Below are 13,843 nucleotides of genomic sequence, written 5' to 3' on the forward strand. Positions count from 1 at the left end.
CTGTGTTCCGAAGATGAACGGGTTTGGAACGACATGAGGGTGAGTCATTAATGACATAATTTTCATTTTTGGGTGAACTAACCCTTTAAGAGGGAATCATTAATGTATGTGGCGATGACACGCGTTTGTCTGTCGCTACTATTAGGAGGTTTGTGGTACTGGTGCTGATGCGGAATGAGTCAGGCTATATGATGCTTCTGCTGTCGCTTCCATTTCATCAGCCCAAAACATCCAAACATTTCTCCATCTTCCAAGCGTGGATCAAAACATGACAAGCGTAAATCATCTTTGACTTTTACGCGACTTTGATCCAGGCAGGGACCATTTTAACAACACGCGACTCATCTTTAGCCACATCCAAGCAAAACAGACCGCCTACGCGGCGCAGTTAGGTTTGCACCTGTTTGTTTTTTTTCTGTAGAGACGAATGTTTTGTCAATTATTCGGTATATTGTGTGAATAGTTTATGTCTGTCATTTCATCCAAAGGTTCCTAAAGAGGCTTCAATCCTTTAAAGATTATGGGATCTGCCGTTTGGTAGCTTTGAAACGACCAAACAAAAAACACAACGTAAGTAAAGAGCACCGAATAAGGGATCTTCTACACAAATGCTTCTACACAAAGACATCGCTTGTTAAACATTTGAATGTTTCGTAGATTTAGAACAAGAAGCAATCGTTATTATGACAAGGCCAGCGATAGCCAGCTATCAGGCGAGCCTCAGTGAAATCTCAGTCATTTAACAGACTTCACATTTTGTCAATAGGTCATGATAAGAGTATTGAGTTACTTGCATATGACTAAGGACCTAAAAACTCAAATTACTAAAAATTACTCAGTAATTTCAGGTATTGATGCAGGTTAAAGACTAATCATTTATAGCATCTAATCATATATAGCATCTTATATTTTACAAAAATATCACGTTAAGATGAACTTAGGGAAAGTTTAAACCACCAGACACTATCATTACTGTACACCTTAAAACCAAACACTAAAAGGATGATTTTGTGTCTCAACTACCTTCTCACGAAGAGCAAGGATGTAGCTGACTAAAATGATTGTCAGGCCATGATCATGTAATTGCTGTAATATTTATAACTACAACACATTCCCGGAAGAGGTTATAGAAACACTTTAAAGAGAACTTTACTGTATTTCCTCCTTTTAGAAAGCTGGTAAAGCAGGTTGACATGTGGGTGAATAAATTAAAGAATGTTTCTCTTTTCTATTTTGTCTTTTGGAACCATGAATAGATGTTTTGGGAGCATCTGTATAATTTCACTTCTCTCCTTTTTGCTTTGACAGACCTGAATAGACATGGAAGCAATTTGGCTTTATCAATTTCGACTGATTGTCATCGGGGACTCCACTGTTGGAAAATCATGTTTAATCAGGCGATTCACAGAAGGCCGCTTTGCACAGGTGTCAGACCCAACAGTCGGGGTGGACTTCTTCTCCCGCCTGGTGGAGATCGAACCTGGGAAACGCATTAAACTGCAGATTTGGGACACTGCAGGCCAGGAACGCTTCAGGTATTGTAAATCCATGTCCATAAAGATGTATGTCTGCGTAAATAATATTATTGATTATTAGTTCAGAAAGATTTTTATGCTAATGGACACATTATTTCACATATTTAACTATTGTACAGTGTCAAATAGTTGCTTACACATCAAAAGAAACCTCCACCTTATTAAGCTTATCTGATCATTAGTCCTTATCCATCCGCATGATTGGTGTTTCCATGGTATCCATGCTTATTTCACCCAGACTTGATGACAGACTGATTCACACATCACTAATACTTTTTTTCCACCTTATGTGATTCAGAGACACTGTCTATATTTATTTATTTATTAATAAATGTAGCTCAAATGCCTCTTTACCAACAAAAGATTTTGTAGAACTCCTACAGGAAATAGAAATATTGATGAATCACTGCCGTCTACAATGTCACGAATGTCTTAAAACTTAACTCCAGAGGCCCCTCAGAATCCTTCACAGCTCAGTGTGTTCCCAGCGGTGCTCCTCACAAGCTCAGACCTCTTTTACAGTCTCACTCTGATGCCTTTTAACAGTTTTTTTCATCATGTCATTCCAATCCCACAAGACCGCAAGATATTTTTGATGAAATCCGTGAGCTTGTTGGCCTCCGATAGACTGCAATGTGACTACAGTGGTTCAACGTTAATGTTATGTGACGAGAATACTTTTTGTGCACAAAAAACAAACAAAAATAATGACATTATTCAACAATTTCTTCTCTTTCATGTCAGTGTGTTGTCGTAGTAAACACAGTGCAGGCGCTTCTGGGTTCTACGTTGGAACACCGGCTCATTATATCCCAGCTCCTGTTTTAGCATCACGTGCATGCATTGCACACCCACAAAATCACGCATAAAAGTAGCTTATATAGATATTTGTCCGTATATCCATGAAATATTAAGTTATGTGTCACCACAACATCCCAGCATAAACACTCCCGATAAAATATTTGTTATTAAAGCATCAACATTCACAAACCACAGTTAGTTTTAACCAAAACGTAAGCTGCATGCATGCATGGTTTGGTATGGCAGAATGCATGCAAAGAGCACTCCCTTTATAATGACTAAAAAGCTGACATCTCAGTTCATCGCGATCTCACAAAGCTCTGTTATAATACAATAAATATATATAACAATGAATCTTGCATAATGTTTACACTTCGTGTGTTATAAAAATAGGATTTGTGAGCGCGCAAATTTCAGCACTGCATAAAAACACCGGCGTTTTGAGTGGTGAGAGGATTCTAACATAAACACCTAATTGTGTTGCGTCTCCATTACGTCTCAGAAATCAACAGATATGTCTGTGATTGGCTACATTGCTCAACACTGCAAACACAAGTTATAAATAGAATCTCGCATATGCTTGCGACTGTAAATCGTTTTTATTTTGTATTAGTTGTTCTTGTTGCTTTTTTGCAATGTATGAATACAAATGATTCGTTTTTAGATATTTTATGTTTTGATATTTCTATATTGCGGGAGTCCCGCGAATCATTTGATTCTCCCGCAACCCGCACATGAGTAGTGTCTCACCGCCCGCACCTGCACGCGCCCATCAAATCTTGTCCCGCGCCGCACTCTGTTGCGTTGGGTCCCGCGGGAGTGCAGGTCTCTATACTGAGCTGGCGTTCTGATGTAGAACCCGGAAGCACCTGCACTGTGTTTACTACATGAACAGCGTGGGAGACTAACATGGAAGAGAAGAAATTGTTGAATAAAGTCATTACTTTTGTTTTTTGCGCATAAAAATATTCTTGTTGCTTCAACCACTGTAGTCACATGGACTATTTTAACTTTGTCTTTACTACTTTTCTGGGCCTTGAAATTGGTAATAATGTTGCAGTCTATCGGAGGCCAGAAAGCTCACGGATTTCATCAAAAATATCTTAATTTGTGTTCCAAAGATGAACAGATGTCTTACGGGTTTGGGAAGACATGAGGGTGAATAATTATTGACAGAATTTTCATTTTTGGATGAACTAAACCTTTAAGTAGCTTTTTTAAACATGCCTTTGGAAAAAAAAAAAAAACATTACTTGTTTGCATCTTGTGACAAAACAATGACACTGATATATTTTAAGAGTGCAAGTTGCTTTCAGTTAAAAGAGCTCAAACATGCATTTTAGGCTTAAGCCTTGTCTGCGTAGCCTGGGGTTTTTAAAATACTTTTTTTTAAGGTCTCTTAAATTTTTTCTGAAAACTTGATGAGAGATGAGGCTTTGTGAAGACATTTAAAGACATTTAATTGTTACAAAATCTGTTTTTCTAGTTGAAAGTACAGGTATATGAATTTCATTTTAAAATCACAACGTAACGCAAGTAACGACAAATCTTTTTTTCCATTTTGCGATGTACATCCGAGCGAAAAGAAAAACTAACAAAAAGAAGAAAAAAAAGTAAGACGGGGTCTTGGTTCAATCAATTGGTTGTTGATTGGATAGAGCCAGATCTGAATGTAAGCTTCCAGTCATTTGTAAGAAAGACATGGAGTTTAAGTGGACTAAATGTCTGGACAAGTCCGGTCCAGCAGAGGATCCAGTTATGACATTTTGACTAAAAATAATGAGGTCAAACAAAACAAACATATGCATGGGTAAATCATTCACTGATACGATCAACAACATGCATTTAGTAAATAAATGGGGTGAATTTACATTTTACACCAATTTAAAGGTGCCCTAGAACTTTTTTTTAAAATATGTAATATAAGTCTAAGGTGTCCCCTGAATGTGTCTGTGAAGCTTCAGCTCAAAATACCCCATAGATTTTTTTTTAATTAATTTTTTTAACTGCCTATTTTGGGACATAATTAGAAATGAGCCGATTCAGGGTGTGTGGCCCTTTAAATCTCGTGCTCCACGCCCCAAGAGCTCGCGCATGCCTTAAACAACATTAAAAAAACGTTCAAACAGCTAATATAACCCTCAAAATGGATCTTTACAAAGTGTTCGTCATGCAGCATGTCTAATCGCGTAAGTGCAGTGTTTATTTGGATGTTTACATAGATTCTGAATGAGTTTGAGGCTGTGCTCCGTGGCTAACGGCTAATGCTACACTGTTGGAGAGATTTATAAAGAATGAAGTTGTGTTTATGAATTATATAGACTGCAAAAAATGAAAATAGCGACAGCTCTTGTCTCCGTGAATACAGTAAGAAATGATGGTCACTTTAACCACATTTAACAGTACATTAGCAACATGCTAACGAAACATTTAGAAAGACAATTTACAAATATCACTAAAAATATCATGTTATCATGGATCATGTCAGTTATTATTGCTCCATCTGCCATTTTTCGCTATTGTCCTTGCTTGCTTACCTAGTCTGATGATTCAGCTGTGCACATCCAGACGTGTAATCCCTTTCATAATGTTGGGAACATAGGCTGGCATATGCAAATATTGGGGGCGTACACCCCAACTGTTACGTAACAGTCGGTGTTATGTTGAGATTCGCCTGTTCTTCGGAGGTCTTTTAAACAAATGAGATTTATTTAAGGAGGAAACAATGGAGTTTGAGATTCACTGTATGTCTTTTCCATGTACTGAACTCTTGTTATTCAACTATGCCAAGGTAAATTCAATTTTTGATTCTAGGGCACCTTTAATGCTACCTTACATTTAAATAGTATTTTATCTCAATTCAAATTCAGGAACATTGTTTCATTCTGTAATGCTTTCTTCAGGTCTATTACCAGAGCATACTACCGTAACTCTGTGGGAGGTCTGCTGCTCTTCGACATAACCAACCGTCGCTCCTTCCAGAACGTTCACGAGTGGCTAGAGGAGGCACGCAGCCACGTGCAGCCCCACAGCATTGTCTTCCTGCTAGTCGGCCACAAATGTGATCTGGAACCACAGCGTCAGGTGAGCCGACAAGAGGCTGAGAAGCTAGCGGCTGCGTACGGTATGCGCTATGTGGAGACTTCAGCACGTGACGCCATAAATGTGGAGAGGGCTTTTACGGAGCTTACACGGGATATATTCGAGCTGGTAAAGAGCGGGGAGATTACCATCCAGGAAGGCTGGGAGGGAGTGAAGAGCGGGTTTGTACCAAACGTGGTGCATTCGTCAGAAGAAGTTACAAAGGGTGATCGTCGATGTTTCTGTTGAGTCAGCAATCACCACCATGGTACCTATCAAACCTTTGGGCCCTAGCAGACAAAAGAACCGCTTCCTCCAATCACAGGGTCAGTCTTCAACTCCCTGATGACACCATCAACCCCTTCCTGCCTGCTGAATGCCTAATTGAGTCCCACCATGCCCTGTTGCTTCACTTTTCTATACTACTTGCTCATTTCCCTAATCACACAATCTTGTATATGGCCAAACTGAACTCTGTTGACTGCTGAGAATGTAAGGTTAGTAAATAACCTACTGCAGACCCCATACTGGCCAGTCAGAACTATATCTGCACTTTAACTGTATCTGCACATCTGCCATTCGTTCTATTGAGCCACGAAAGTTAAACTTCCCAAATGAAGATGGGAGCTTTTACGAGATTTCCCGTATCCAGGACTAAAGCTTGTTCCAGGTATCTTCTACTGGTTTTATCATGGGATAGATAAATGACTAACAGAAGTTTAACTTGCTTACGTCACAGACGAATGCTGGGATACCCATTTCTGTTGACTCAAAGAAAACGTGATTGCTGGAGGTATGATGTGTCTGATTATTGACTTTTAGCAACATGAAAGACAAAAGGAAGGTGAAATACTGCAATATACTACATGAATTCAAAGACTGAAAAAACATCATCTCTAATGTTTGTGAACAATTCCCTTATCAACGAAAACTAGATTTTCAATTGTAATTGAAGTGGTGTGAGATAAGTAGGTCACTCAGATGGTATGACAGTCCATCATATCACCCAAGAGGTTCGTTTTAATGATCTAATGCGAAGATTCAAAAGGGACTACTGAAAGTACATCCACGAGCTCCAGATGGATTATTCAATTTGTGCATTATTTTACAATTAATAACATTTCACTTATCACGCATTACCACAAGAGGCCTCTGGTGCTCACCAGAATTACAAATAAACCTTAATCTGTTGTACTTAGGTACATCTTCTACACCTTTTATCCCAAAGAGTGTTTCTGATGTTACAGCTTGTGATTGTACATGATCTAATGTGAAAAAAGCAAGCTCTTCCTTTAGGTTTCCTAACTGCCCACTGAGGGCCTTTGACCTTGTACACACTCGCATAATCTATATCCATGGAGCGTGCATCACCATGTATTTAACCATTATTTTATTCATCTATAACATCTTTACTTTTTGAAATGACTTGCTCTTCACTTTCACTCCCATCCCTAATGAAATAAATCCATTCCCGCTTTCTCAAATCTGATTGGAGATGATGTGTCAATACTGTCCATAACTGTGCACAATTGGCCGAGTAGTTAATCGGTCACATTATCGGATAAACATGAAGCCATTTCTGAACATGGCTGAAACAGGGTCTCAGGGAAGGACCAAAAGATTTTGAAGTGTGTTGACCACTCGCTTGCTCTGTAAGCTTTTTGATGCTGATGTGGATTTGCAAGGACTGGCTGTACAAACACTACTGACTCTGTACCTCTTTATCAAGGGAACTTGAAATGTACTACAGATTAAAGTAACATGTTAAAAATGTTCTTGTTGAATATTATGCAATCTACATTCCACCCACTATTTTGGGGTCATTTTACAGTTTAATGAGGATATTATCACTTCAGTAGTTTTGCTGCTCCAAAAGAATGCAATTGAAAGGCAATAGAAGTTTAAGACAAAATTGGTAATTTCAGTCATGCACAAGTGATTGCCAAAGATTGAAAGAAAGGGACAGAATTGCAGGCACATATTTAATTAGTCGCAGCTTATTCATCTCGCTCACTGCCAGAACCTCAATCAGACGAGGAATTATAAAAAGCTACGCAGATTAAAAACAAAGACCAGCTCATCGATTTTGTGCCTTCACAAAACGCTTCATTATTAGTTCCTTGTTCAGTGTTTAATGGCTACAATGTGACAAATGAGCACAGGACAAGAGATGAAAAAACAGACATCAGAGAAGGAAAAGTAAAGGGAAGTGGAGAAGAAAGGAGGCTGATGAAACAAGATGTCCCCCTGATATTCTGTATGCTGCATTTTGACAATGATCTCACCAAGATAAGGCAAGAAAAAATCCACAGAAAGAAATAGGACCATACGAGTTTAGCTTTACAGTTTAGCTTTAACAGAACTGAAAATGCAAATGTTTACCAAACAACAAATGAAAAGGAAAAAGGGGCACAGAGGAAGACAAATCTGTAGACCCTGTGGAGAGAACCCCGATCTGAAACAGCTAATAATTCATCATAAAAAAGAAAACAAGAAAACTACCATTATTACTTTTGTTTGATGTTTTTCACCTTTTTACTTGAAAAAATACTTTAAAAAGTAATAAATCAATAGATAACAGTTGGTGTTGGTGCAAACAGATATATGGGGGTGAATTTTCTGATGAGGAAGGAATTCGGGTGGGGTGTGACCAAACTAGGCCTCCTTTTCTAGGACCGCTCAGCAGATTTGAGGAGGTTATCTTTGCTCCTTCTCTTGACATCCCAATTGTAAACACGTGCCATATCTGTGAATAGTGGTTAAGGTGTATCTGAAAATGTTGGAAAGTTATCTCTGCATTTTTCCTCGCTCCGCAACCTGGAGGAACGTGTTAGACTAAGATGACACAAGAGTCAACACATCTTTCACCAAACAGGTGGTGAGAACAGGTGGCACTTATGGCCTGTATCTGATTTGCCTGAAAGAGTTCTTTCATGAAAGATATCTCCAGATGTCATTCCATTAAAAAAAAAAAAAAACATAACAGTTTGCTGAGGCAGAGAATGTGATGTGGAATATTCCTAAGCAAAATTCATATAATTCACTCAATGATCACTTAACCAACACTACATGTACATAAATATATGCATTGATAAATATTAACAGTTTCAATAACATTACAACATGACAAACACAATTACCCCTTTTCCACCAATAGTGTTGGAGCCAGTGCATCTGTACATAGCTATCCAAAGTTGCGAATTTAACTTGTGTGCAAAACTGCATAATTCATTAATGTTTTATGTGACATTCCACCGTTTCCATTCTATGTGTTCAAGAGAACAAAACCATCACTTCCTGGGAAATTGGTGCAAAATATCTGTATTAAAAATGGAAGTTGCTCCAATTTGGGAAACCATGGAAGCTCTTTTCTCCTACATCATAAATGTCTCAGAGTGCACATAAATTCTGTCATGTTATTTTGCATTCGGATGCCTGGTGCTTGGGATCGCAATCATGCAATCAGATGTTTCTGGGAGGGAATTAAACCAAATCATTTTGATGACAGACTTTGGCTCAGGCATTTGATCAGAATGATCAAAACCAACATTTTAGATGCTGTGCAATTAAACTGATCCACTGGTTAGTCCAGTTATCCAATCACATCCACTGTTGAGGAAAAGTCGTGTGAGTGTTTTTGTTGCACATCAAGCGATTTATTCAGTAAATGTGTTTCCCATGTAGTTTATGTGCATGTCTTATCAGATCAAAAAATGTATCCGCCACAATTGAGTGCACATTTTTTAGAATTTATGCGCATCTTAGAGTTTCCATTCAGCATTTATGCGATATGCCAAAATGCACCAAAAATAGGTGGATGGAAACATAGCTCATCTCTCTCACATCTGGCCTGCATTTCCACTTACTTGAGAGTCCAATGATGATGTAACTGACAAGACTGTAAAGTCATACTCTCATAGCTTTGAGAACATTTTACCAACTGAAGTCATTAATTCAGCATTTTTATGCAATCACAAGCTGGCTTTTGAGGTAACAGTTTGAATGTATAAACAAACATGTTACACATATGATATTTGTAAATAAAATGCTTTTGGTGGTAATGTATAGAATGGACCACGTTGAGCACAAACCACAACTAGCATCATTGTCTAAAAAAAGTTGCACATGTGGACTATGAGAACACAGCTACATCTCATTCATTTCAACCTCAATGATAAATCTGAACAAGATTCACTATTACACAGTCAATAATAAGCAATAAAGGGAAGTGTCTCAATGCTCTCCACATCAAATACTGGTAACAATATAAAAACTGGACTTTTGCGGATACATGCATAGACTACAGTAGAGCTGCACGATTAATCATTAAAAGACTGTGATCTCGAGTCAAAAACCCACTCGATCTCATTCCAAAATGACAACAATTCACCTGTCTATCAAACATTTGACAAAATCACACTGGAACAGTGTCAAATCTACGTTTGTGCTGCCGCTGACCCGGAGAGAGCAGTTATCATGTAAAGGTATGCAACAGCTTCACAAACAGTCTTTTCAACCACACTATCATTATTTTTGTGTTACAAATATTATCATCACAGAAGTACTAGGATAAAAATTTATCATTTGGATATAAACACTGATGTCTACGGTACCTATCAAAATAGAGCAAATCTCCTTTTGAAAGTAGCTTGGCACTTCAACTAACGATTGTATCGATTACATCGTTATGACACCAAGTGGCGACAAGTGAACGTTAATAAGGGTATTTGTCATTGAATCATTCTTTTAAGAGATATGTTCAAAAGCACTAAACGTAAAGTGAACGTTAAAAAGGGTATTTGTCATCGAATCATTCATTCAAACTGTTCATTTAAATAATTTATTCAGATTGATTAAACATTTTAAATAGACTGGAGCGATTAACATTTTGTCGGAACCTCCGGTTCAGAAACGTGGGATAATCATCTCTGTTTCAAACAAAAAAAAATCGTGATCATGCAGCTCTACACTGCAGTTCAAAAGTTTTTGTTTTTTTTAAGCACATTTTTAACCAGTTTTCTCCATATTCTCTTTGCTCTACTAACGTATTCAAGACTTTTTCATTTTAAATAGCAATTATTTAAAATGAAAAACACAAAATAATAAAACATTTCTGTCAATGAAGATTAGTTTGTTCCATTACTTGATATTCCTTCTACCATTTACCTATCAATTATTCAAAACACCTTCTCGGGCTTCAAAAATGTCTACAGAAACAAAGTAACATAAACAAGTATACTTTAAGTAATATTCCACAATATGGAAAACAAAAAAACAAACCTGATTCTCTATATTTGCCATAGTTTAAGGATACTGACTTCAGTGGTTGTGAACTGGTCTCTGAGGAAATCCAGGTCCTCTTCCAGAGAGTCCAAATTACGGGAAGCTGTAGCAAGGTTTTTTTCCAACAATGCCTGAGCCTCATCAATATCATACTCCAACATGACATTAGCCTAATGCACAAAAACAATAACCATGGCTATAAGCAAGATTCATAATAACAATTAAAGACATGTTTCTAGACATTGTCAACATGAAAGTTTTTCATGTCTAAAGTTACTTGAGTGTTTGTCATTTAGCAGAAATATTTTATTGAAGCAGTTGGGTATACATTTCAAATGTTCAAATATAGGCAGCAATGTGAAAACAGGAATATTACAGTCAACATTATATGGTGTTCACAGCTCATTTTACTTCTATTATGTGATGCAGTGACAGTGTAATTAAGCAGCGCTTGATTTTATCAGTCGGTAAATGACTGGACATGAAAAGTAGTCTCTATATGACAGATGGTTAAAAGATTAGTCCACTTTTTAATACACTTTTCCTGATAATTTACTCACCCCCATGTCATCCAAGATGTTCATGTCTTTCTTTCGTCAGTCGAAAAGAAATTAAGGTTTTTGAGGAAAACATTCCAGGATTATTCTCCTTACAGTGGATTTCAATGGCTACCAACAGATTGAAGGTCAAAATTACAGTTTCAGTGCAGCTTCAAGGGCTTTAAAGGGCCTTATTACTCATCTGGTATCGTTTAAAGCCCTTGAAGCTGCACTGAAACTGTAATTTTGACCTTCAACCTGTTGGTAGCCATTGAAATCCACTATAAGGAGAATAATCCTGGAATGTTTTCCTCAAAAACCTTCATTTCTTTTCAACTGACGAAAGAAAGACATGAACATCTTGGATGACATGGGGGTGAGTAAATTTATCAGGAAAAGTGTATTTAAAAGTGGACTAATCCTTTAATAAGTAAACTGTTTCAATATCAATTTTTGATTTCATGTTGACTATAAATACAATGAAATACAGCAGTCAAAACTTACCCCAAGCCACAAACACACTTTATCTGTGGGTGGGACAGAGGCCTTGCAATAGACATTATCAGCCAACAGAAAATGTGTCTCCATGGGATCAGTAGTGTCCTGTGATTGGAAATACATAATTCAGAACAGAAAATCTTACAAAGTGATGAGAGAGTGATTGAAAGTGACAAAGAACAAAACACTTGCTGCATCCCATTTCACATTATATCCATCCTAAATAGTATTTGAAATTAGAATTAGTGTGTCCCTACTCCCTAATCAGTATGTGGAAATGAGTATCCCAAAAGTACACAGATCGTGACTGAAGATTCGAAGTTTAGATCCATGCATACTCTAACAGTTAATATTAACCACAACCCATTGCGCTTCAGACACAAAAAAAAAAAAAAAAAAGCAGATGTGCAAGACTGACGGTTAAGTGGAGGTTTAAATAAAAGAGTTGAATTTCTAACCTGTTGAAAATTTTTAATTCATCTGTAAAAACATTGTGAAATCTGCATGCAAAACCCATGACTGGGAGATCAATGTGCTACTTCTTTTCTCTCCAATACAGCAGGAAGAACTGAGTTGCATAAATCAAATGAACTGAAATGTGGAATGTGTATGTGGATATTAAAACCACAATACAATGAAAGTAGCGGCAGATCATAATAAGATCTATAACGTCCATTAAGGAAAAAAGAAAGGGTGAATTTTCATTTCATGCCGACTTTAACTGTGACAAGATAATTAACAGGCAAGTTTATGGTGACAGGATGCATTATGTGACAGCACGTATGATTGATGCAATTATGATTCTGCTACACACTCTTTTCTTAACAAAAAGAGTACACACTTTTAGGGTATAGTCCAAGTAAGTGAATTGGGATGGGGCAACTCGTTTAGAAGCAATGTTTTTAGGAATTAGAAAGCTGACCTTTGATTTGCAGCCCTCCATCTATTCACATGTATGGAGATATGGGAGTTAAAACGGATTGTAAAAGAGTGATGGGCTTACCTTCTTTTTCTGCATGTGCCGTAGAATTTCTAATGTCTGTTTGATTTGTGGAATCTGGCTTTTCAACCTGAGAGAGATGAAAAAAAAGGCAGCTTCTAGTAGAATCAGCAACAATATTTTATTGTGCAATAAATCTGATTTATTAAATGCAGTAGTAAATCACTGTTTATTTGTTCCATATAACAAAAGGACAACAGCAGCCTACAGCAATGCAAGGAAACCAATTATACAGTCTGTATAGCAAAGCATCCTTTAGAATTGACACACAAACTAATCATTGACTATTACTGTACTACGTAAAATGAATTATAATCAAACCTGAGTTTCTTCTGAGCCAGATTGAGCTCCATATATTTATATTTCTGATATTGTTCATCCAGCTTCCTCAGCACGGCGTCTGCTGTGTCATTGCCCGGCTGCTTCATGAAGGCATCCACATCTTCCTACAGAAACAGTTATAGTTCACATCTCATTATAACGACATCTTATGGGCTTCCTTAATGAATTTATCCTATCAAGTATATAAATACTGGTTAGTCATGTGTTATGTGTCACTTAAAGCTCACGGCACCTTCAAGACATAACCAAGCAATGACTGCAGCCTTATAAGGAGAAGAGCAGGGCGCTTTCTACTTAAGAAAGCCGTTTAAACACCAACACAATGACACACAGATTTCACGAGAAACTATCGACAGTACGGACATGAAAAGGAACTATATGTCATATTCCCACTGACCACAAATATTGCTTCGGGGATTCCGAGATGTTTTTTCTTATTTGCAGCTCCTGCATTGCCACTCTCTATGGTCGCCGCCATTTTGGAGAGACATTCGGCTCTTCCTCTTGACGCACGCGCCCGTTGCTCTTACGCACGAGCGCTGCCTGCATAATAAAAGTAACGAATCTCCCTTTAACGGTGAGCCGGTGGTGTATTTAAGGGTCCATCTATGTTTTATTGTCTGGTAATTGTCTCATTAAACGTGTTTGGAAGTGTTCTTTATGTTCAAATTCAGTACCTTATTCAAATTCAGTGAGCGAGTTTTTGTGCGCTTCGACACTTCACAAATCAACCGCCAGATGTCAGTGTTGCCCTAACGACCCCT

The 13,843-nt window shown here is 37.6% G+C and overlaps 2 protein-coding genes across 4 annotated transcripts; one reads left to right on the forward strand and one right to left on the reverse strand.

Annotated features, from left to right (window-relative positions):
* The first annotated feature begins 133 nt into the window (after positions 1 to 133).
* On the forward strand, positions 134 to 7,188 carry rab39bb (RAB39B, member RAS oncogene family b). Of its 3 annotated transcripts, none has more exons than XM_048183889.1 (4): positions 134 to 387; positions 464 to 570; positions 1,309 to 1,535; positions 5,240 to 7,188. In XM_048183889.1, the coding sequence occupies exons 3-4, from the start codon at positions 1,321 to 1,323 to the stop codon at positions 5,664 to 5,666; spliced, it is 642 nt and encodes a 213-aa protein (XP_048039846.1). In that variant the 5' UTR covers positions 134 to 387; positions 464 to 570; positions 1,309 to 1,320; the 3' UTR covers positions 5,667 to 7,188. The 3 variants fall into 3 exon arrangements, with proteins under 3 accessions (XP_048039846.1, XP_048039845.1, XP_048039844.1); XM_048183888.1 differs by having other exon boundaries at positions 489 to 570; XM_048183887.1 differs by having other exon boundaries at positions 135 to 392; positions 489 to 570.
* A 341-nt stretch (positions 7,189 to 7,529) lies between these two features.
* vbp1 (von Hippel-Lindau binding protein 1) lies at positions 7,530 to 13,637 on the reverse strand. Its single transcript, XM_048183891.1, has 6 exons — positions 13,477 to 13,637; positions 13,059 to 13,183; positions 12,741 to 12,807; positions 11,744 to 11,842; positions 10,732 to 10,870; positions 7,530 to 8,163 (listed from the first exon to the last, which is right to left on the reverse strand). Exons 1-6 carry the CDS (start codon positions 13,555 to 13,557, stop codon positions 8,087 to 8,089), a joined length of 588 nt encoding a protein of 195 aa, XP_048039848.1. The 5' UTR covers positions 13,558 to 13,637; the 3' UTR covers positions 7,530 to 8,086.
* Positions 13,638 to 13,843: the final 206 nt, after the last annotated feature.

The sequence above is a fragment of the Megalobrama amblycephala genome, linkage group LG3 (genome assembly GCF_018812025.1).
Source record: "Megalobrama amblycephala isolate DHTTF-2021 linkage group LG3, ASM1881202v1, whole genome shotgun sequence".
NCBI classification, from domain to species: Eukaryota; Metazoa; Chordata; class Actinopteri; order Cypriniformes; family Xenocyprididae; genus Megalobrama; species Megalobrama amblycephala.

What these genes read in the sequence shown, in the direction of transcription:
- rab39bb (XM_048183889.1), top strand. Translation starts at nt 1,321, where the DNA reads ATGGAAGCAATTTGGCTTTATCAATTTCGACTGATTGTCATCGGGGAC. An exon ending in GCAGGCCAGGAACGCTTCAG is followed by an intron (nt 1,536 to 5,239) that starts GTATTGTAAATC and finishes TGCTTTCTTCAG; the next exon opens with GTCTATTACCAGAGCATACT.
- vbp1 (XM_048183891.1), bottom strand. Translation starts at nt 13,557, where the DNA reads ATGGCGGCGACCATAGAGAGTGGCAATGCAGGAGCTGCAAATAAGAAA. An exon ending in GGCACATGCAGAAAAAGAAG is followed by an intron (nt 11,843 to 12,740) that starts GTAAGCCCATCA and finishes TTCCAATCACAG; the next exon opens with GACACTACTGATCCCATGGA. An exon ending in GTTCACAACCACTGAAGTCA is followed by an intron (nt 8,164 to 10,731) that starts GTATCCTTAAAC and finishes CACTATTCACAG; the next exon opens with ATATGGCACGTGTTTACAAT.